The following is a 25,197-nucleotide window of genomic DNA, read 5'->3' on the forward strand; positions in this document are numbered from 1 at the left end:
AAAAGCATTGGAGAACAACAAATCTGAAATTTCCTTAATATCTTGGAGCACAAGCTGTTCTAATACAGATCCACTAAGTGGCTAGCTAAGTGGATATTTTGAGAACTACTTCAAAATGAAAATTTCTCCTCATCTCCTGAAGTGAAAATTTCAGTATTACTTCTGCAAATATCTTCTGTTTTTAAAGCTGAGTAATAATTTCCAATAATCTACTAGGAAAAGGCAACTGTGAAGTAACCTGCATTTCTACTGAAAATTATCCATCATTATTAAAGATTTAGCGATTAATTGAAATACAGAATCATAGAATTATATAATCATTTACATTGGAAAAGACCTCTAAAATCATGAAGTTCAACTGTTAACCTAGCACTGCCAAATCTACCATTAAACCATGGCCCTAAGCACCACATCTACATGTCATGAATACCTCCAGTGATGGTGACTCAAACACTTCCCCGAGCAGCTTGTTCTAATGCTTCACAACCCCTTAAGTGAAGAATTTTTTCCTGATACGCAACCCAAACCTCCCCTGGTACAACTTGAAGCCATTTCCTCTTGTCTTATCACTTGGCGCTTGGGAGAAGAGACCAACCCCCACCCCGCCACACACCTCCTTTGAGACAGTTGTAGAGAGTGATAAGGTCTCCCCTAAGCCCTGTTTTCTCTAGGCTATACACCTCCAGTTCCCTCAGCCGCTCCATGTAAGACTTGTTCTCCAGACTCCTCACCAGCTTTTTAGCCCTTCTCTGGACACACTCCAGGGCCTCGATGTTCTTCTTGTAGTGAGGGGCCCAAAACTGAACACAGTACTTGAGTTGCGGCCTCTCCAGAGCCAAGTACAGGGGGATGATCGCCTCCCTGGCCCTGCTGGCCATACGATTTCTGACACAAGCCAGGATGCTGTTGGCCTTCTTGGCCACCTGGGCACGCTGCTGACTCATATTCACCAACTATAGACCAATACCCCCAGGTCCTTTTCCACTGGGCAGCTTTCCAGCCACTCTTCTCCCATCCCGTAGCGCTGCATGGGGTTGTTGTACCCCAAGTGCAGGACCTAGCACTTAGCCTTGCTGAACTTCATACAGTTGGCCTTGGCCTCCAGCCTATTCAGATCTCTCTGCAGGGCCTTCCTACCCTGAAGCAGATCGAGTCTCACACCTAACAGTGTGAGTCCTCATCAGTGAACTTACTGAGTGTGCACTCGATCCCCTCATCCAGATCATCAATGAAGATACTGAAATAACTGGCCCCAGTACTGAGCCCTGGGGGACACCGCTAGTGATCAGCCTGCAGCTGGATTTAACTCCATTCACCACTACTCTGTGGGTTTGGCCACACAGTTTTTACTCAGCAAAGCATACACCCATCCAAACCACGAGCAGTCAGTTTCCCCCCAAAAAATGCTGTGGATGCAAGAAGCCTTTCTGAAGCATAGGTAGACCACATCCACAGTCTTTTCCTCATCCACTAAGCATGTCACCTTGCTGTAGGGGGAGATCAGGTTTGTCAAGCAGGACCTGCCTTTGATAAACCCATGCTGACTGGGCCTGACCGTCTGGTTGTCCTGTAAGTGCTGTGTGATCGCACTCAAGATAATCTGCTCCATGAGCTTCCCGAGCACCGAGGTCCAACTGAAAGGCCTGTAGGTCCCTGGATCCTCTTTCCAGCCCTTCTTGCAAACGGGCATCACATCTGCTAGCTGACTGGGACCTTTCCTGATAGCCAAGGCAACTGATAAATGAAGGAAAGCAGCTTGATGAGTGCTTCCACCAACTTTCATTACCTTTGGGTGGATCTCATCTGGCCACATCAATTCGTATACATGTAAGTGGTGTAGCAGGTCACTGACCATTTCCTCATGGATTATAGGAACAGGAAGCAGAGCGAAACTCTTATCTTCTAGCTCAGGAGGCTGGGTACTCAGAGAACAACTGGTCCTTTGCTTCCATAGAAATTAATTGTAAATGTAAAAAAAAAAAAAAAAAATCAATCCAAGTTTAAAGGGAACCTAATATATGTATACTACTGTTTAATTTTTATTTTAAATTTGACTTACTGGGTTCATGCTTTGCTCACCTGGGCAGCTAGAGCAAATAACTTAGCTGTTATTTGTTCAAAATTTCTTCTCTAACTTGTACAGATAAATTAATCGTGACAGAAGTTAAAAAAAAATCAGAAGAGAACAGATATCTCTTTAGAAGATCCAAAGAGATTAGAAACATACACAAGGTTCCTTTTGAAAAATATGAGTTATGACATTACTTCGGAGTGTTTCTGTGCACAGGAAGAAGTGCTAAAGCTGATAGCGACAGAGCATCAGACATCTGAGATCTGTTCCAAGATTTGTGGTGAAAAGAAGTATCTTCCCCTTTCTTCATACTTGTACTATGCTACAAAAGAATCCACTTCCTACTAATAAGGAAAAAGCCATACCCTCACATTATAGTTCTCTGCAACTTACTTTAATACACAAAATGACTGGAGCTATTCTAAGTTCCATCCTTTTAGAAAGCAGAAAGGTGGGCAGGGAAGCTAGAATTATGGTAATGACATCAGATATGACAACAGAGAAAGTGAAAATGCTAGTTACTCAAAATTAAAAATTTATTAAAAAAATAATTGGAGACAAATAGCTTATACATTAGTTTACATTATATAGGAATACACCACTTCAGTGGGACAAAAACAGTTTTATTTAGTTAATAAAACATGCTGTTAAAATTGCTTGATAGTTGTAGATATTGAAATTTGAAACAGAAAGTAGACAATGTAAAACAGCTTAAGACTACTAAATAATGGATGTTCTAGACATTCTTATGTGTTTGGAGACCCCCTTATAAACAAGGCAGGAAAAAACAGAAGTTACTTCATTACACCATCTTTGCATACATATCGTTTCTAAACAACGTATGTAGACTCTTCTCTCCTCCTACCGTTACATTGCAGTTATTTCTTTTTCGTGCTGTCTAGATGGGAAGGGAAGTTTCATTTGGAGGAGTAGAAGAAAGGTGACTGACTTCTCAGTTATCTGTTGTGGAAATTTCCCAGTCAGAAGTGTGGAAACCTGGTATGACTGGAACATGTTCAGTATGGACAGAAACCTGATACAAATTGAAAAAGGCTGACACTTGTGCTTTCCAAACAGCAATTTTCTATATGGAGATCAACAAAATTTAGGTCACAAACATCAAAAGGCAATTCCTTTTTAGGAAAGTCTTGTTTTAAAAAAATTTCCTTCTAAACCTCTTTTCTTAACCTTTCTAAATTTAATTCAAAAGCTTAAAAACAATTTTAAAAGGCTGGACATCGGTGTCACTTTGGCTGAATTTTGGCAAAATTACAAATAACTGGAAGGATTTTCATAAGGTTTATACAATCTTATTAAAAGGCACAGGTACAAGTTCCGTAAATAAGGATGTTTCGGTATCATTAATGGACAGCTGACATTTCATACCACCTATGAAGATAGCTAGAATTTTATAGGAATGAGAACACATCTTCAAATAGAACTTTTCTTCCACAAGACTGTGACCCCCTTTAAATATAGATTTAATAATGGTAAGAAGTCAAAAAGAGAAATCAAACACTATGAAGATAGATTTATCTTAATTTAACTTGAATGTGCATGTTTACGTTTTTCAATAAAACATATCAGCATTAAATATTATAATAGAATAAAAATGGGAATTCTGAAGTTCTATAATTCATTTATTTAGTTAGTTATTTACTATGTTTGTAAAAAACAAGTTTCTAAAACTAGGCAGTGATAAAGACTTGTAAACTAAATTTAAGTTTATACATTTGTATGTATATAACCTTAGAAACCAAGCACTAAAATACTTCAGAGTATAACTGATTTCCTACCATAGTACTTCATTTTTTCTGTCTTCATTATTACTGTCTCCAATGGTTTTCTCTGTAAATCAGATTTGTTTTTCAAGGTAGATCATTTTTCTAAACTTAATAGTGGTTATAGAATTACAAAGATACTCATATTCAAAAACAACAAATACTCTGGAGAGGTACTTATGGAAGCTACTCAGCACTTCGGTGTTTTTTGTTGTTGTGTTTTTGTTTTTTTAAGTTTTCTAAAATGTTTGTGTGAGTTACTTGGGAACGGAGAGTTGAGGGTGAGAGGCTTAAATTTATATATGTATACCAAGTCAATGGCTTATGGCAGTATTTTCTTGCTATTTATAAAATGCTAAGTAAGTGTGTCTTGAAATAAGCACTAAGTAAAATTTTTTATTCTATGATAAATTCCAATATTAACCTTCTTGCTCTAATCCCATAAACTGAAATTTAACTGGAAAGGTTGCTGGAAAGGTTCACGTTACACTTTTTTTTTCCTAAAATAGTTCATATAGTTCATTGGGTTTTAAGCAGTCTTCACATGTATACACCATACTAAAATTTGACTCCAAAATGAAAGTTCCTGAAAAAATGCAGGAGAAAAAAAAAAAAAAAACAGGCCAAAGGAAAGGATTTGTAAACACAAACACAGTACAAGTGAAAAAAAGAAACTGAAGACAGATTGATATAAAATCAGTATTTATGTAAAAAAATAATGTATTGCATGCTGTAAAATCAGACAATAACTGTATTCACCTTCACATGGATTTCTAGAGTTTCAGACTTCAAAAGATTACGTATAACATGGTAAAGAAACAGTAACTACATGCCCAGCAGACTTTCTGTTTACCATCATACAAATTTACACCCTGATCCAGCAGGGAGAGTAGGAGCAGAATACAAACTCTGCTTACAATGGAGTGTGCTTCTGTACTGCTAAAGCATTCATCCAGCTCAGCTCACGTGGATCTGAGATTCAGAGCCAGTCTGCCTTTGGCAAAGAAACAGCCACAAAAATCAAACTTCTCAAATGTGGTTGGGATGAAGGTAAAAGTCAGTGAGTGGATCCTCCAAGGTTCACCACGCAGGAATCTGAAAACTAACTTTATGAAGCCTTCATCTCAGTTCATCCAAGTTCAGTTCAAGTATACTTTACAAATACATTTCATACCATGCATGTTTAAATATTTTACTGTAATGTTACAAGTCAGACTTTTCTTCATGCTTTTCTCTAAAAAGAAATTTGATTACATAAACAGAACATGTTTTTTCCACTAAGATATCTAAAGAAAGCCTAATCCTTATCTGTTATAAATCAGTATCACCTTATTGACATTAATGATACAGTCAAGGGTCTGGCCCAAAACTATTTTAAAGCCATGTTATTAAAAAATATGCAGGATTTATCTCAAAAAAAAAAAAAAAAAAAAACTATCTAATATACAATCTGATGAAACATCAGAACTTTTACTACAGTTCTTCAATTTTAGGTACTAAATACTCTGTAACAATCATCAAGTAATGATTCTTAGTATAAAAATACAACAGAGGCAGCTTTCCACCATTTTTTTCTACTTCCAAAACATCCTATAAAGCTGCAAAACCATTTAAGTTTTAAAAAGTATTGTAAGAAAAATAACTTCATATTGAATAGTTGCTAAAATATAAAACCCCTCAACTCAAATATATCATTTGGGATAGATGGCTCAACAATACTAACACAAATGCTGTTATATTTTTAAAAGTATCTACAGATAGAGAAAACTAGTATCACATACTATTCATGTCTCAGAAAATCCTATTTATAGTGTGCAGTTTACATCTACAATAAGCAAAACAGGATTGTCAAAACAGGATTCCAACATGTAAGAGATGAACATAAAGGCACGCAGATTGTCAATGATTAATATCACATTTCTTTGAAAACAGAGTATTTTCTGCACTTGTAAACAACTTTGTGCTCACACCTTTAAAGTGAAGTTAGTGCTGCTGACTTGGTTATTGCTACATTCACAGTTTAACAGAATTTTAGACAATGAGGTACACTTCCAAACTGAGCCACCTTCACCTCTCCCTTGTTTGTTTGATCATTAGAGATAACTGAATTAAGCAGGCTGAAACTACTGACCTTAGAAGTCAGTAACACCCAAATCATCAGATCCAAGATAAACACTAGCAGTGATTAAACTTCAAAAGAGCCAAAAGTCACCTTTGCAGAAAAAGTCACTGTTCTTCATTACATGAATATTTTCTTCATTTTTACATATGCTAGTAAACTCTTATCTGGGCACATTAAGAGCCGATTCAAGCCACATTAGAACTGTTGCACCTTTTGACCAGTATGTTAATTCAGTCTCTTGATTTAAGAGCTTGCAGTTAGAATCACCTTCCCTTTGATCTTCTGACAGACAAGTCCCTTATGCTTTTCTTTAGCTGCTTTATGAAAACTTTGTATACTCTTCCACAGTACGTATGCATTGTTTTCTGCAACTCCAGTTCTAGGGGCCGCAACAGGGAATGAACTAGATCATCTCCAAATGTATACTGTAAAGATAAGAAACCATTTAAGTTAGTAATAGAACACTGTCGTTGTTCAATTAAAAGGTCTTTGAAGATCTTTTGTATTAGTTATTAAACGTTTTAAAGAACTCTTAGCTTCTGAAAACTATTTGAAAAATGATCTCTAAGGTATATAAGTATTCTCAAATGATTCCAATAACATGCCTAACAAGAGAACTTTTGTTTGTTTTAAAATAGGCAAATGAATTCCATAAGCATGGAGGACATTTAAAATTACCTTTTTAAATTAAGAATTTTCAAATCCAAAATGATTTCTGGTTATTTCTTTGTTGACCAGCAACTTTCCTGAATGACTTAGAATCTAAGGAGTACAACTCTTATCAAATTATAATGAAACAACAGTTTGACAAGCAAGTAGTACTACTGAAAGCAGAAAGTTTCATTAAATTGAATGATGGTCAAACACATAATATGTTTAACATGGACATGAAATAAAGAAGTCATTAATACTATAGCGCCATATTTTTTTTAATAAAAAAAATGAAAAGCTAAACAGCATTTCAAAGTAACAATTTTGTTCATCTTATTACGACTGGATCAACAGTGTTCTACACACTTTCTCTGACATATACATAAAGCAAATGGGACTATAAATAAAAACAAATTTTTTTTGTTCTGTTTTTGACAATGCTCAAAGGAAACAAAAAAATCTTATTTGTATGGAAACACATTCACTTTCCCTGCAATGTATTCTCAGACCCCCATAAGTACTTTTTCTCATTTTTATATCCATATGACAACACGTGATAAAGCACCATTAAAATATACTATTGATTTTTGAAGGTTATATGCACACAATAGCCTGCTACATTAAAATGTGCATCAGTGCTAAATTTTACAGCTCTTCAGTGAGTATACCAATGTAATGATAAATAGTTTATTAGATGACTTATTTGCAGAAAAGTTGTTGCATTTACTATTTAAAGGAACAGTAACATATTAATATACTGTATCTCTAGAAAAGGTGAAAAAAATTCATAAAGAAGTATTTTCTACCATGCAAATCTTGCTACAATTAAATGTTAAAATGTTGCAGCAAGCATATAAAAAGGGAAGGAAAAGGGTTTCCTTTTCTGTTTTTTTAAATCTCCAGAAAAAAATGAAGCTTAGGGCAATCTTCACATGCCTGTACAAACAGTTTGCTAAACATACTTAGTAAATGAATGGGGAAAAAAAGTTTTTCAAAGATTTCAGTTGCAGGCAACATTTTAGAATCCTAACCTAGATATAGGCCACACAATGTTTTAGATGATGTTAATCACAAGATGAACAAGCTGGAATTCTATCCAAACAGTAAACCACAAAATGGTGAAATGCTTAAAAAAATACTTCAAAGAGAAAAAACATTTTGTTGCAAAGGAAGTATCAACCAAACCAAGAAAGCACACGCAGCACTGCATAAAATACATATAAAATAACTTTGTACGAAGTAAAATGCTGGACATACTTACATTTTTTATTGCTTCATAGACAGCCCTAAAAGTTGGTTGTTTATCATCATGGTAAACACCTCTGTTTCCATGAAGAATAAATATACCTTCTTCTTCAGCTTCCTTACAATTGCTCCCATAAATGCAGTGGTCAGGCCGATAATTCCATTGGCAAGGAAAGACATACAGACTTTCTGTACAAAAAAAAACAAGAGAGTACTCCAGATTAAGTACCAAAATTGTTTCAGAAGATACATTCATTTGTCCTATTTTTTTTTGTTAATAGCACTTCATGAATTTCTGTAATTGTTTTTAAAACTTAACAACAAACCAAGCTCTAACAAGCTTCAATTTTGCTTCTCAACTTAGAAAATGTTTTTTAGAAAAGAAAAAAAGTCTCTTGCATATTTGCACTGAAAAGTCTGCTAAAACTATTTTTCTGATTTTCTAGATGTCATGCAAAAGATCAGCTTTGTTATGCTAGACTTAAAATTAATGTGGATTTACCTGGATTGTGAAAAAACATAATGTTCAAGAGGTCCTGATCACCCCATGTTATGTTTAACTTGTACTTCTTCAGCAGAGGCATAAGAATTTCTCCCCACTGTAACCGGACTGTTGTCATGTCATTCTATTAAACAAAGAAAAACATTTACATATTTAAGATAACTATACCTATGAAGAAGGAAATGCCCAACAGAATTTGTAATTTGCTTTCCAAAGCTACAAATCTCAAATGTTTTATACATGTTGATATATATATGTATGTATATATGTGTGTGTGTGTATATATATATATATTTTATTTTATTTTTAATGACCACATGTAGGGAAAAAAACACAGTTACGGACATTTCCAATACACTTTATTTCTCAATTATCTTATGATAAGAAAAACTATACATACTCCCTAATATTCCATATTAAATTGTCATAAGATCTCCCTCTAAAACATCTTACACTATTACTTCTAATAAATAGCTTTTTTTTGTTTTGTTGTTGTTTTGTTTTGTTTTATACAGCAGTAGAATCTAACACAAAACCAGATTTTAATAGATGTGTGCCAAGTAGATGGGCACTGTTTAAATCTCCACACTTCAGATTTCACACTTTCTCCATCTTTATCACAAACTAATAGCATACACAGGTTTTATAGCTGTCTTTAAAAGATTCAAAATGATCAATATAAAGTTATTAAATAGTTCCAAATGCAGCTAAAAAGACTAGCTATAAAGCAAGGTATAAAACCACATACATCCTTCAAAAGTTTTGAAAGAATTTTCATTGAGTTTTGTTTTTTTTTGTTGTTTTTTTTTTTTAAGTTACTGAACTTGAACTTCTAGAGCAAAGACACAACTTTTCTCTTGCAAAAGGCAGCATGACTCTAAACCAACAGCTGTTGCTTATTTCCCAAATTGTTGATTAAGCAAAATCACAGCTCAAAGGAAAAGGTCTTCTAAGTCTTGGCTGAGGAGGTGCTACTTGGAGTGAGACAGCCTACGCTGAACTTTGCATAACCTCAAATAAATTATTATTTGTGGTATAAGAAGTTACATATTCTAAAGCTAATTCCGCATCTTTACACCACCTTTAAGCTCAGCTAGAACAAAAAAAGAACCAGGCTGCTCTATTTTCTACTTGAAATTGGAGATTGAGGATGGAATAACAATAGGTCTCAAAGGGAGAAGATTCCTGAATGAGTTGATTATAAAAAAGAATCATGATTATAGCCATGATTCTTTTTAATCAAGTTATAAAAAATAAATAAATAAATAAATAGAACACACACAACAGAACTGCAGTATTGTTTGAAATTTGAATACAAAACCACTACATTACAAAACAGAAAAGACTACCCAGGATACAATGTTTCCACTGACAAACTAGAAAGGAGAAACATTAGCGGTTCAGCTTTTAGCCTTTCCTCAAATCATTTCAGCCATGAAATATGAAGGGCTTTCAGAAATGAAGACTAAAAAAGAAATGCTATCAGATTTCAGACAGGAATTAATATAAAAAAAGATCTATAGGTTATATTAGAAGCCAAATAGAATGATATTATGGTCCCTTCTGCCCTTAAAAAAATAATGACTATGATTGCTTGCAAGTATTTGACAATACCAGGCAGAAGAAATACACAAGATAATTCTTCTCTAGCAAAAATTATCATTAGGCTCAGTGCAATGTGATTAAACAAAAGAAAACTCAGACCAAATACCAGGCTAAAACCCTTCAAAAGCAAATCAATTAGACTGAAGCACACTGATTAGTCCCTCACATGGACTTTGCCGTCCATGGAATATTGACCCAAGGTTTGAACTTGTACTCAATGCTAAGAATCAAGAACCGTGAGCTAATTTAATTCCATTAGCAGAATAACTATGATAAGAATATAAAGAAGCAAAAAAAGTTTTAGAGCAACCCATAATATTACTTAATGTTGTTAAAACCATTAATTCATATGATTTTCATTTAGCTTGTATAGTCTTAATAGCAGTGAAATGCAGAGTATATCCCGAGGAGATAAGAAGGAGGTAAGAGCATATATCACATCGCCAGACATCTAGCAGCAATACTACTTGACAAATATTGTTATTAGAGATAAGAATTATAAATTCTAATGTTTCAATAACCTTTGCATAAATAGAAAATAATTAAATATTAATTTATTAACCCTGATGTGTAATGAAACCAGTGTAGGAATCACTGAGCAGGAGAAATTACTCAAACAGTTCTATAACCTCCTGTAAAATTCTGCTGTAACTTGGTAGTGAGGTCAGAGTGAGAAGGAGAATGCTCGAGCTTGACCAGAACTGATAACAGAATTACATTTCAAAAGTTACTCAAATAAATACGAAATAAATAACTAGGATTATCCTTAAAGGATTTGAGAATATAAACCACATCTCCAATACCCAACAAATTAGAAACAAGGTTAGAGAGGTTTACCAAAAATATTAAATCCTGTGGTACTCTGAGATACCATCAATCTGATACAGACAAGCTCTGTGAACCCTCCAAAAGTCAGCTTTTTGAGTGGAACAAAGCTTGTAAGAGCAGAACTACAAACAAAATATCCATAAGAATGTTAAGATGATATCTTAGGTGTTTTTTTATTATATGCTTTGCTTTAATTAGTTTGATCATTACTGAATTCTGTCCCAAAAGACTTCTGCCTGGCTAAGCCTCAAGTCAGAAGAGCTTTACAGACATTTTGTTTGTAACAACTTAAGGTCATCTTCCTCTTAATGCTTGTAGGAGAATATAAAGTTGAGGAAACATACTCAGATCATACAGTAATATCTAAAGAAACTAAGTGCAGTTCCACAAACCATTGACCAATTTATTGTCATAAATGCCATATGAGAGCAAGTTCCCTTCCTTCCATCCTGTTCTTGTGTTAACACAGCAGTGCCTAACACTTGATTATTTATTATTTATTTATTTTGCTGAGAGCACTGATTTACTTAACTAAACCAGCAGAAGGATTTCTTTACTCACCTGTTAGCAAATTTAGTTGGATCATGGAAGGGTCCAACAAACAACAGAGGTAAGGACAAAGTAAGCAAGAAAAGCAGTGAAAAACTGCTGAAAAGTGATGGTAACCTTCCTTCTAGAAGGAATTAGCTTCTGTGGCTTACCACATTTCTCAGAACGATAGCCTTAAGCAATACTGAGTGGTCACAAAAATTGTATATAATGGCTTAGGTCTTATTGACTCTCTGCTTTTGTCTAAACATACCCACAGACCTCTCCTTTGTACACACTACCTGGAGTTATTCTGTCTGGGGCTTGTTTGCTCTTGTAAGACCTCATTTCTTTCTTTGGGTGCCTACTATCACACTAAGTATAGCAACACCCATGTTTCCATATGAATTTGATAAAGGTCACAACTCTTTTCACACAGCCTTACTCATCTAGGGCTTTTTGTTAAAACACCATACCACCTCTGCAGCATTTGCCATATCCCTTCCAGTTTAAAAGCATCTATATCTACAGAACAGTTCAGTAGGAAGGGACCTTCAAAGATCATCGAGTCCAACTGCCTGACCACTTCAGGGCTAACCAAAAATTAAAGCCCATTATTGAGGGCATTGACCAAATGTCTCTTGAACACTGACAGGTTTGGGGCATTAAGCACCCCACTAGGAAGCCTGTTCCAGTGTTTGACCACCCTCAGAGTAAGAAAATTTGTCTTAGTATCTTGTCTGAACCTACCCTGGAGCAGCCTTGTGCAGTTCCCATGTATCCATCACTAGGGAGCAGAGAGCAGCACCTCCCTCTGCACTTCCCCTCCTCAGGAAGATGCAGAGAGCACAGAGGTTACCTCTCAGCCTCCTTTTCTCCAGACTTGACAACCCAGCAGTCTTCAGCATCTCTTCACAACACATGCCTTCCAGACTTTTTACCAACTTTGCGGCCTTTTTCTGGACACTTTTAAGGACCTAAACATCCTTTTTATACTGTGGAGACCAGACCTGTACATAATATTCATGGTGAGGCCGCACTAACACTAAATACAGTGGGAGAATCACACCTCTTTTGACCGGCTGAATGTACTGTACTTACTGTACCCCAAAATGCAGTTTGCCCTCTTGGCTTCCAAGACACACTGCTGGCTCACATTGAGCCTACCACCAAGCAGCACCACCAGGTCCCCTTTTGCAGAGCTCTCCAGCTGCCTGTGTCTGTGTCTAGCCTTGCTCCATCCCAGGTCATTTACTCTTGCTAAATTACAAGTTACCCTTGTTAAATTTCATGCCACTGATGACTGCCCAATGCCCCAACCTATCTAGACCCCTACGCAAGGCCCCTCATCCCTACAGAGAGTCAACAGCAACAAACCTGCTAATGGATGCATTCTGCTTCTGCATCCAGATCATTGAGAAAAACGTTCAACAGAACTGGCCCCAGAATTAAGCCCTGAGGAACACCGCTAGTGATAGGCCACCAGCCAGATGTACACCATTCACTACAACCCTTCAAACTCTATTGTTGAGCCAGTTCATCACCCAGCGGGGCATGAACCTGTTCAGCTCACAGTTGGACAAGTTGTCCAGAAGGATGCTGTGAGGGACAATACCAAGGGCCTGACTGAAATCCAGTAGATTACATCCAAACATGTATAAATCTGCTACGTGTATAAAAATATAAAATGTCATATTATATTACCTCTTCCATCTCCTAAATATTTTTGCATATTCCACATTCTATCACCTAACTGCAGCTTTGCAAAGATGACACCAGGCAGGCACAACACACACAAAGCTTCTTTATCCAGTTTTAGTCTTATCTCCAGCTACACACTATGCCATGATCACGCTATATTCACATGTGTATGCACATGTATGTGTACACATGATTATATATGCAGTGCCTCTATTTGTAGTGTAGACATGCACACAGTTTCATAAAACACAGAAAAGATAAAGGTGGTAGGACCAGGTGCCATTAGGCACCATAGCCAAGTAGATCTGGTAGTACAGAACACTTTTTCTTTATTTCTGTATCAAGCTAGATGTACAGGTATCTGCAGTTACAGTTAGAGATGGGAAAGTTACAGCAACTGTACCTTTATACTGTAACTACAGCTGAGGCAGTCTATTCCTTATTTTTCTTAAGTTCCCTGTATTTCCATAACAAGGCATTGCAAGCACGTTAAGAGGGAAGCCAAACATTTCTTAAATTTGAAATGGGTGAAAAAGGTAACATCTACTGCAAATTTATATTGCCGCTCTTAAGGCTGTACATTCCCATAGTTTTTGACTGTATGATTATTTTTCCTAATCAAATGTGTGCCTGTTTCAATGTAGATTTAATAAAAATAAAGTAGAACAGAGAGAAGTACTTTTCCTCCCTAGCATAATCACATAGTACCGCTTCTGTATTTGTACTTGAATCATATAGGAAAAATCTGTGAAGCAATGACCACTTCTGTTGCTGCACATGCTGCTTTAGTACCTAAAAGAAGTTATTTCTCTACAGAAATTAAGACTGAAAAGTAAATCAAAAGATCTTAAGTTGATAATCACCTGGTTACGATTTCAAAGATCAAAATTTACAGATAGTACAGTTAAAGTAAGTTACTAAATGCTTTAGCACCACCTCCTGGTCATATTACTTTATGCACACATTTTTAAAGTTAGTCTACAGTACACATAAACTGTTTTCTGAGGATCTCTGCAGTGAAGAAAGAATAGTAGGTATCTAATGAAAAATGTCATTTATAGCAACAGACTGTATCCAGCCACATGATATTGCAGAACTAGGGAAAAATAAAACAAATGGACTTACAATTCAAGAATTTCAAGCCTTGCAGTGAATGACATTTAAAAAAAAATAGAAGTTAGATACCATTTTAGACAGCTTATTTTTAGATCATCATTCCAGTTACAAGAAAAATGTTTTTGAAAAATACTGTCCCAGCTGGATTTCAAACAGGACTGGAATTAAAAGTTGCAGAAAAACAGAAATTGCAACAAAGACAACATACATACCTTGAAATACTTTCTCCTGATACGTGTCATATTCATTAACATGACTCCAGAATTTATTCCAGTTACTCCATAATAGGGATGCCGAGCAAAGCGATTGTACCACCCAATACGAGGTTCTTCGTGTTCTGGTGCCATTGCAGCAATCTGGGTGGAGTTGAACTTTCTCAAAAAAGACCAAATATCATCGACAGGTCTCAAGAACAGGATGTCAGTATCAACATACAGTAGTGAATCCACGTTTTTGAGTATTAACTGTGAGAGGAAGAAGTTTAAAAAAAACAGTTTTATTGAACTTCATAAAACAGAAGTTACTGCAGTTTACGAATTTTAATATGTTTTGGTCACATGCAAATACATTCATGTTAGACTGATGGTTCAGTCAGAAATTTGTTATTATTTCCCTTTGTCCCATTTTGAAGAATTTTTGTGGAGTAAAACAGGTTTTATGTAAGACAGCAACACAAAGTCTGTATTTTATATCCTGAGGCTCCTCAGGAGTAGGTTGTGGGCTAGGTGAAACACTGGAATAACAGAAGCTCCTGTCTTCCCGTCCCTTTGCTTTGCTATACATTTACTCAAACAATGTGGGAAATGTAAGGATCACCAAGAAGTGACAGTATTTGGGAGATAGCTGCCACTGCTTAAATTCATCTAGCCTGAAGTATGATTTCTGAAGAATCTTAGATTAGCAAAGAAAAGGCTATACAAAACACTCTGGTAACAATAGGCTATTTCTTCATTAATTTCCCTGACATTTCGCAGACCTAGGAAAGCAAGAAACTTTCCAAATAAATTAAGAGATATGTGATAAATCCTTCGTACCTCCGAGAGGATGACATAACCTACAGCACTAAGGATATAGTGCCATAACGCAGGAAGTGAGAAAAGGAATTTTATTCCAAAATACCACGGAAAAACGGTAATTACAGAGGATTTTTTTTTTAAGAAGGTCATAAAAGTGACTTTTATGAGTAGTAGTTCTTTATTTAAAACTAAGCAGAAATTAGATTACCAAAGATAGCTTGATACACAGACTTCTGTGCTGTCCAATAACAGAAGAAACTTACTGGCAAGAACAGCCTTTGTGAAGCACATGGTTTAAACAATTTCTTCCATTCTGTCGCACTCTCAGTTGGAAATGTTATTGGATATAATGTGTAATTAATTTTTCCTTCATATGGTAAGTCATCAAGCTAGATGAAAAGATCACAAAAAAAAATTACTTGCGTTCAATTTTATTATGAAAAAGAAATCACTTCCCATTTAAATTAATAATTGAATACCACTGCAACACCTCTCTTCCAAGACAGAAATGATTCCTGAACTACAAAAATCTGTCAACTACTTAAAACACTTGAATAAAAAGTGGCATCTGCAGTCACTATGAAGAAAACACTTAACAACAGATCACACACACAAGTGCAAGTAAAATAATTATTATTTACAGAAAGTAAATACATCAAATATTTTTGCCCCTTAGTTTCCACAGGAGAAAAATCAATGAAGTCTTTCTCAATTTAAAATAGCCTTACCCAATTTTGCCATAATTACTCAAAGTATGACATTTTAAGCATAAAAATAGGAAAACCTTCCACAGCTATATACCAGTCAGCTTCTAATACTGCCACTCCAGTCAACGTTATATTAATAAACTGGAAATCTCTAAGATTAGACAACCACATCTAACAATCTTCACAAACCAAGGTTTCCTTTTGTTTAAACAATGTAAGGCTGATTCAGAAGGAAAAAAAAAAAAATCCCCATTAAGCATTATGAAGGACTTGAATATTTCCTTAGAACCCTGTTTTTCTGGCCCCATATTCAACAACTACTACCCAAGTAGTAGGGAAACTGTTAGGCATTACTCCAATTGTACTAAAAAATGATTAAATAAATGTTGTGGGTACTTACTATATCTTTGAAACTCTCATGCAATTGGTCCTCAGCAAAAATATGAAACTGGAGTGGTTTGATGCTGAAGATAATGGCTGATCTCAACATAGTGACAGTCTCCTCCAGTCTTTCACCACAGGCAACCACTGCTAGATGCATTTTCTCGGAAGGATGTTCTTTCATATAATCATATCTGATACAAAAATAAGTTTTTCATTTGACATTATTCCTAGCACAGGCTTAAGAAAAAGCTCTACCATTTTCTGCAGAATGTAATTTAACAAAATAGTCTGTATGTTATTAAGTGAGCAATGGATAACTTAAACAGAACATAACAAACAATTGCATTATACGTAGATTTAAGCTTAACCTGAACTACTTTCATATCCACTCCCACCATCCCACTCCAAGAGGAAGAAACAAGAGATGGAAAACCTATACAGAAACTAGACACAAGAAAAATGAAAACAAAAACCAACATTTTTATTTTCTTAGCAATCTTACTATTCATTACTAGCAAAGAATTCCATCAAAATCACTACACTAAAAGAAAGGCTACATGAAGTTGCATCAAAATCTGAAAGGCTGACAGCACTTTAAGTCTATGCATGAGTTATTAGCTCATTTTCTCCCTTTTCCCTGGACTTAGCACAGATATACAAAAATAACACATATCATGTTTACATATATATAAATGAGTTAAACTCTAACAAAAGTGAAATACCACTGCTTTTAAAAAGTTGTGTTCAAGAATGTTTTTCCGCGATCTACGTATATTTTGTCCATCTTCGCTGCAGTAAATGCTTACATCATAACCATGTTTCAGAGCTTCTCCAAAGCACTGGCAAAATGCAAAAAAGAATTCTCCTCTCCTTTCATCCCATCCAAGTATACGACTTGGTTTGGAAAGCGGTGAAGCTAACAACTCAAATGGCTGTGCGGGATGTCCTGCTGCTCCCAGCGGTACCAACAAATTCCACAGGTACCCTGATCAGCTGCATCGCCCACATCTTTGGGGCCAAACCACTGTAAGGTGCGAGAGCTGGGGAGTCACTTCTCCCTTGGACAACAGTTACAGTGAAAAGCGCCTGATACGTATTATACACAGTATTTTTTAAAGCTATCATTTTAATACAACAGGCTAAAATTATCATCAGGTAAACACTAGTGTTTGCTTGGTAGCGAACACTGTGGGCATATTAAAGCTAAAACTGTTCCTTTGTGGTTTTTTATTTATTTCATATACTTAACTATTAAGAAAAGCTTTCAAGTGTTTTACACACGTCAGCTCAAAGCCAACCTTTAAAACAATATTCTACACTTGAGCTATTCACATGCAGCTAAGGGAGGAGACGGCCTAACAGAACTAAGAGCATCTGGAGATTTAAAATTACAGCTTTCCAAGTTAAGAAAACACACAATTCTTTGAAGGTGGAAAAGACTTTCCCAAACTAGTAACAGCAGAGAAATGCTTGGCAAACATACCACCCATTCATAGAAATTTGCCATAGATGCAATCCAAAATATGAATTAAGAGATCTGATTTTTAGCACAATCTCTACCTAATTTACGCAACTAAAATGTATCAGAAACCATATATTTTTCCTTTAAATTAACAAGAGATACAATGCCAACATGCTTTTTTTTCAGGCATGGAAGATTAACACACATTATTTAGAGTTCTTTGAAGCAAAATACTAGCAATGGTATCATAGTAAAACTGCTGAAGTTTGGTACCATAAGTAACAGTTATTTCTTTGAAATACTTCACATGTACTAAAAGAAATCCAGCAACTCAAGGATGTAAGATTGATGAAACCTCAATTAGAGCATTAAGTCAGTCTTAAGGTTTGAGGTGTTACTAAAATCACATGGATGAGAGACCTTATTGGTTAGATCCAGATCCAAAACTGGGCATCTAAATGAAGATGCTGGCTTATAAAATTGTGTCCCATCTCTCATTAAAGCTATTGGAGATCTGGTGAGCAGGCAACAAACCCTAGACAGCAATTCATTTTACTTCAAAATAAATAGCTAGGGCTTGATTCAATTGTTTAACATAGGTATCTTGCTACCTATGTTTAACATAGGTATCTTGCTCACCTGACCTCCAGGTGCCAGCCCAAAAGGACAGGCTATTTCAAAGATCTTGTTTTATTGGTCCTATGCAGGTATCTGGGACAGCCTAGCACTTTGCTGTTAACACCAGACCTTTACTTCTTAGCCACTTACTGGCTAGCTACCTGGGTCACACTCTGCTGTTAAAACTGAAAGAGCAGCTTAAGACCTACTTGACACAGATACACAAATGCAGACATCTATATTCAGCAGATTTAATCCACAGACTGAAGAAGTCCTGCAGCAAAACCTCAGAAATAGTTTAATTTAACAGAAAAAATGTATAAAATATAACTTTAAATGTCAGTCATGCCCATTCAAACTCGTATACCTAAAGCTAATTTAAACCTTTCACTACGTACTAAGAAGCTGATGCAAAGCAAGCTGAATGTGATGAGAGTAGCTGAAATCCACAAATAAACGCACTGCTGTAGTCTGAACAAGCTGCAAGCACCAGATTAGCCTCATCACTAATCCACCAAAAAGGGAATTACAATAATTAAGCCCTGCAGCCACGAGAGCCTGCATTGATATTGCAAGGTCGTGTGATAAACAATGGCACCAACTACACACACTGCACAGCTGAAAGCCGAGTCCTGAACCACTTGTAGCACGTGGCTTTCTATCAATGAGGTGTGATCAACATCATGCCAAAGCAGCTCTAAAACACACTGAGATGCAAAGACTATTATTGCTACATCTAGTGACATCTGCAAATAAAAGAACACTTCAAGCCACACAGAAAGAACTTGTTATAGTGCTTTCACACTCACTTTGCCCATATCTAATCTGTTTTGTGTGTACGGCTTCATGAGTTCAATTTTCTTCAATCTCTGCTTAAAAATATTTTTTTGAAAAGGCAAAAACCTAGAAAAAAAAGATAAAAAATTGAACTTCCATTTGCACGCTATGGGGAACAGCTCGACTGAGATCTGTAAGGGCCCAGTGCAAAGCTGTATCTCCAAAGCAGATGGAGCAAGAAGCCATTTCAAAGAGCAGGCCATCATGCTCCGTGGAGATCATCAACTAAGAAGGGGATGAGACATAGCAGGTGTCAGACACGTTACAGCAGAAGTTATAAAACTCCAGAACTGTGGTTCTCACTCCAAACTCCATGAAGAGACAACCTCTAGCGATTAGAAGCTGCATTTGACTTCCCTGCACACACACCACTGGCAGTCACAACCTCCTTTTCTTTTTTCTTCTTCACCCTGGGCACCACTAACTCCTTATACCTCATTTCTAATCCTCCACTGCCTGCACCTTTAGTCACTTTTTCCCCCTCCTCCTGCAGTCACATAAACTTTATGCTGTTCAGCAGCATTTAGCAGCCCGAGCCCTTCAGTCTCACCTTCACCATTAGTATAACCCACCAGCAGAGCCACTTATCAGTGCCGTGACTCGTCTCATTCCCTTCTTCAATATTACGTGTACACAATTTTAATCCTCCCCCTAATTCCTTTCAAAACCTTCTGCCTTCACTTGCTCCCTTTTCTCTACTTCTCCTTCCTGGCTTTTCCAGCCCCCGTAACCCTCTTCCCCTTCTTCTCTCCATCACTCTGCTACAGTCAGTGAGGTAATTACCTCACCAGAGGCAGAAAAAGCAAAACCTTGTTCATTTAGACAGCAACTTCTCACCACCATGGGTTGAGTGTTGTCTAATGACACCAGCTTCTTCAGGCAGTACAGATTTTGCAGCAGTGCAGTAGCTGAGCTGCCCAAGAGCAAAATAAATTTACTTTAGAAGAACTGTAACTTGTCTGGACCTGAGCAAGTTTTCAGAGAGAGGGGAAACCTCAGAGCAGAACTTCTTACTGAACTTCAAAAAAAAAAAAAAAAAAGGTTCTGAAAGTGTTTGACACTTCCAAAAAAACAGTTTCTGAATTTTGAGATTTTTTTTTTCTTACTTTAAAAAAAAAAAAAACATTCAGAGGCACCACGTGAAACAAAAATACAAATGCAGATTTTCATATGCATATTGCTAATTACCAGTAGCCGGATGTTTTGGTGTGGGAAAACTTAGTGGAGAAGCTGGAAAAAACAACAGAGTATTTTAGCAAGGCTTTCTGATAGACTAACAAGAAAAATTTGAGAGTTCCAGCTTGTGAAGAAAAAAGTCTCACAAAATTGACGTGGGAGTCCTGGCTTGTGTGTGTGTGGAGCTCTGGTAATTGAAATGGAAGAGCAAAGAATGCACCTGTAGTCCAACAGAGGATACTGAGCAGAAAGCAATGACAGGATTTGGGTGTTTAGGGACAAATAAGAGTATGCTCAGACAACAAGTTCCAATTACACGTCAGTGTCAGGAAAAATAAAAGGAAATAAATCACCTGAGAGCACCACACATACTCAAATGAGTTTAGAAGATATGAAGAAAAAACAATCCACTTAAACATTATGAGCAAAACCATGCACTTTGAAACACGCTGCTCAGCAGCAGCAAAAGCACGGGTGCAAGGCGTGCCCTGCCGTACCTCCGCGTTGGAGTGCAGACCTACATCCTGTACTGATGAATTCTGCTGTGGCATCAGCAACCTAGAAGGAACGTAGCTGGTTATGCTCAATGAATCTCCTACAACAAGATTTTCCAGAGCCCATCTGTCAAGATGCTGCCTCTAATTTAAAGAGGTTTAACATGACAGACTGTATATTAAATGAGCGTTTCTAGGTCAATTAAAATTACAAAGTAATAGTTTGCTGGTAAGCTGCAGAGGAATGTGTTGACTGGTAGTACTCTTCTCAAATCCTCAGTGCCTCTCAGCTGAACTTCTTGGGAAAAAAAAGTGTATCTTATTTTTCTCCACCACTCTTATTTTTTTCGCACATACAAATATAGTGGCACTGGATTACAAAAAGTCATTAGGGAAGTCATAGGAAGTCATTTGTGTCAAAAAAAAAAAAAGCAAAAAAAAACACTGGTGCATAAGAACTCCTTTTACCATCCACTGATCTGCTGCTAAGAACATGCCTAGGGATTATCAGGAAGCTCCCAGAACAACTTCGCTGGCTGTCAGCTGTCCTCCCTGACTCCTCTAACGTGGCTGGGGAAGCCAAGGAAGGAAAGGTTAGCATCCAGGTACTGAGAATACAGAGTGATATGAATAGCTGAAGCAGTAAGTCAGCTCTGTAGCTGTTGTCCTTTCAGATTTTATTTTGACTCATCAGGGAGGATAATTAAAAATATTTATCATTTTCTGAGAAAAGGGCAGTCAACTTGCACAACTAGTTTTCATGTACAAGCACCACTGCATTACACAATGCTAATATTAGACTGTAAGATTTTTTTTGTAGGTTACAAGTGAACATTCTTGTAAAATGTTCTTGTACAATGTTTAGAATGCAAAATAACAAGAGTTATTCTACCTCAAAACAAGTTTTGCCTATGTTTTTTCTCTGGGAGAGTGTTTCTTTGATTGTTTTCCCATATGCTCTGCAACACACACATCATGCCTGCAATGTTCGGCTCCCTAAACAAGGTGGCTTCATTAAGTCTCAGTCCTTCCTCAACATCACTAACCTAACTTTCCATTTGGTTGTTCAATCAAGGATTAGATTGCTAGGTTCAGCTGTGTTGAAAGCCTCTTACTCTTACAAAAAAAAAAAAGAATCCTATTGCAAACATGTTTTCTTTTTTGGTATAAAAAGCTAGCCACATTATCACTGCAAATATTTTCCCCATACAAATCTTCTGGCAATTGGCATGTAAAATACAAATCAAATTGTACAGAACACGCAGGACAAATTTCCATATAACCAACCTGTATTATTTCAAATCTGGCACCACAGTATGTCTCAAAAGAACAAATGGTAGATACAATAAGGATGGCTTACTTATCACATCCTCTTTTCTTGTCATGATTTGTGCTTGATCTAAATCAATTGAACATTACGGAGCGTGACCCAGCAGCCTTTACTCACCAGAAAAAGAAAAGCGAATAGGCAGAGTGAGAAGGCAGCAAAGCCTGCACTGATCAAAATGCAACTGTGAAATCATTCCCACATTTACAGAAAGTATGATCAAGGAAATTATCTGGATTTGAAAGTGATGAAAACTCTAGTTTTTACTGAGCTTAACTTTCTACCACAGAACTGAATTAAAAATAAGCCCTAATCAAAGCTTATTTTGTGTAAGTACGCTAATGATACCACTGCATATGATGTCTAAATGTCATCTACAATTACAAACTCAATTAGTAGATTAGGTATGAAGTTACAATTAGCCATTTAAAAATCTACTAGGGAAGTTGAAAGTCCCATCCTCCAACGAGCTAGATATTTTCAGGACTTTCACATTTCATTTTAATTTATCCACATCCCCAGGACCTCGATGCACTCAAGAAATGTGGAATGCCTTTTTAATTAGGCAATGCAAGTGAAAACCCACTTAGAAGCAACATCCAACAACTGAAAGCAGACAGACCAGATAACCACAGTAATGACCTCCAAGATTTTCTTCTTACTCGGTCTACTGCACAGATGAGCGGCCACACCTGCCAGGTCACACTGGGCACCGTAAGAGGTGCACCAAAAAGGATATGAATCATCTAGGTCATGCAAAACCTGAGCCTCATTTCATCTTTATCAGCATTGTTTAAATTTCAGATAAAATCTAACCATTATATGTTTAAAAAAAAAAAATAATAATTGACCTTATCCTTCTATCAAATTAAAAGCTAACAAGAAATATTCTGTACATAAGATGTTCTGTCTGAATAGCGTTGTTAATCACAATGTTGATACAAAACATGGGTGCAGAATGGCTCAAAAATCCTTCCCACAGACTCCCATGGGCAATAGATTGTAGACTAACTTAAAGAGACAAGATCTGGAAAAAACATTATTAGAATCACCAACTGCTCAGAGCTCACTGATTGCAAGTGAGGTTGAATTAGCTATACCATGAGTCAGACTGAAGTGTCTACAAACACCTCTCCTACGAACTTCCAGATCTCTACGGGTCTCCAACACTTCTGTTGTACAAACCTGAATCTTACAAATCCATGCATTAAACATATACAGTTCCTCATGTGAAAATGATGTAGCGATCTGCATTTCAAAAAATGTCTATGCCAAGTTCTCTCTCATGGATAAATGCATCACCTGCAGTTCCAACATTCAGAAGAAGAAAAAAAAAAAGCTGCTAACAGTTTCAAGTTATAAACACAGAAAAAAAAAGATTTTCAAAAGAAAGATTTAAAAATGTAGAGGATAAAGAACAACCTTCAATGTTTGAATAACTTGACTGATAAAGGACAAAGAGATACTCCATCTCATTGAGATAAAATTTATGAATATACTATTAGCAAAGAAACTCTGGCTATGTGGTCTGCTCCTCTGGACAAACTCATTTGAGTCTGTTTATTGAAACAGCAGGAATAGAACACCAGAAGCTTTATTCACAAACTGATTTATGATTTGGATAAATACTGTTCTCTTTTTATGGATTTAATCAAACCAAACAGAATACTCAAGATAAGCATTGGTAAGGTTAAATGACCAGACTATGCCATTTCTATTAAAAACATACTCATTGGAACTCCCATGACTTTGTTGCCAAGTCTGCAGGCAGTGGAGTTAGCTATCCTAAGATTTCAATAAGATACGTAACTATTAGGTTTTTCTCATATCCCAGTCTCTCCTTTATTTTGCACATCACTACAACAGTTGCACTTAATGACACCACAAAGGTTCAGTGAACTGAGGATCAAATTATAACAGGTAGAAGTTATAAAGGTAAAAGTTTCAGTCCTTTATTGCAAAACACATGCAACTCAGTCACAATGTTGCCTGAAGAGGCAACAGAAAGAGTTTAAGATTTATCTTCTTGAAGAGTCAATCCTGAAGTGGCTTTACACATGATATCAGGAAACAAGAATGTTAGGTTTCATTCGCTGCGATTAATAAACTTGCATGGAATTAAGTTTACTCCTCTTCCTCCAAAATCTGCCTGCAAACTTGAGAATGACTCAACATCACTTGAGAAGCATAAAATGGTACCAACGGCCTGAATTCTTCAACTTATCAGTGCACCTAGCACAATGCACCTATTTTCTTTGAGAGAAAAGCAAAATTACAGCTCATATCTGAAGCTGAAACCAAACGGCAACTCTCTTCTGTTATTCCAGCACACGCAAGGAAATGAGGCTTATGCAGCAGGCTGAATGCTGAGACACTGAAATTGCTTGCTGCCATCCAAAGAGGGAGCACTTTCTCCTCCTTTCTTCCATCTTCCCCACTCTTCTTGCACAAACCCAAATTCTGGCACTCATGCAGCTCTCTGAAACTAACTGAACTCATTAAGCATAACAAGAATTAAAGTCCAAGGGAGGGAGGTGGACCCCTCTGAAGTTAGGACAGGTCCCTAAGGAAGTAAAGAAGCACTAGAGCCAGCACAACATTTACAGGACAGCTGAGGCTGCTCCAACCCCTGCCCAAGCAGGGACCACCCAGAGCCCAGTGCCCAGGACCACATCCAGGTGGCTTTGGAAGATCTCCAAGGATGGAAGCTCCTCAACCTCTTTGGGCAGCTGCAGCATCCTCAATAGACCAGAACGTGTTATAGCTGAATGTACGTGCAAAGGAGCTGCATGGTGTTTTCTCCACGGCTGGTTCCAAGTTCCCACTACTTACCTTGAGCCCAGCATGAAATCTGGAAGGGAAGTTTTCTGCTGATTTAACGCCTTCCATTGTATTGTGGAGAGTTTGGGGACATCCTCACAGGCAATGGGGTCAAAAGACAATATCACCCTCTTCCCTTTCAGCACTGCACAACTGCAACACTGGCTCACATGTCCATGAATGAACAAAGCTTACAATCTCATCCT

The 25,197-nt window shown here is 36.8% G+C and overlaps 1 protein-coding gene across 2 annotated transcripts in view; it reads right to left on the bottom strand.

Moving 5' to 3' along the window:
* Window positions 1-4,537: 4,537 nt before the first annotated feature.
* Window positions 4,538-25,197, bottom strand: part of GXYLT1 (glucoside xylosyltransferase 1) — a 29,890-nt gene continuing 9,230 nt past the window's right edge. The window contains exons 3-8 of one of the 2 annotated variants that reach the window (XM_027457101.3): window positions 16,274-16,448; window positions 15,430-15,555; window positions 14,363-14,614; window positions 8,373-8,496; window positions 7,887-8,059; window positions 4,538-6,399 (exon numbers count right to left, since the gene is read on the bottom strand). In XM_027457101.3, the coding sequence (XP_027312902.1) occupies window positions 6,238-6,399; window positions 7,887-8,059; window positions 8,373-8,496; window positions 14,363-14,614; window positions 15,430-15,555; window positions 16,274-16,448 (1,012 nt within the window). In that variant the 3' untranslated portion in view covers window positions 4,538-6,237. The remainder of the gene's footprint in view (window positions 6,400-7,886; window positions 8,060-8,372; window positions 8,497-14,362; window positions 14,615-15,429; window positions 15,556-16,273; window positions 16,449-25,197) is intronic. The other variant, XM_027457110.3, reaches the window with a different exon arrangement.

This window comes from Anas platyrhynchos, chromosome 1 (genome assembly GCF_047663525.1).
Source record: "Anas platyrhynchos isolate ZD024472 breed Pekin duck chromosome 1, IASCAAS_PekinDuck_T2T, whole genome shotgun sequence".
In the NCBI taxonomy this organism is placed as follows: Eukaryota; Metazoa; Chordata; class Aves; order Anseriformes; family Anatidae; genus Anas; species Anas platyrhynchos.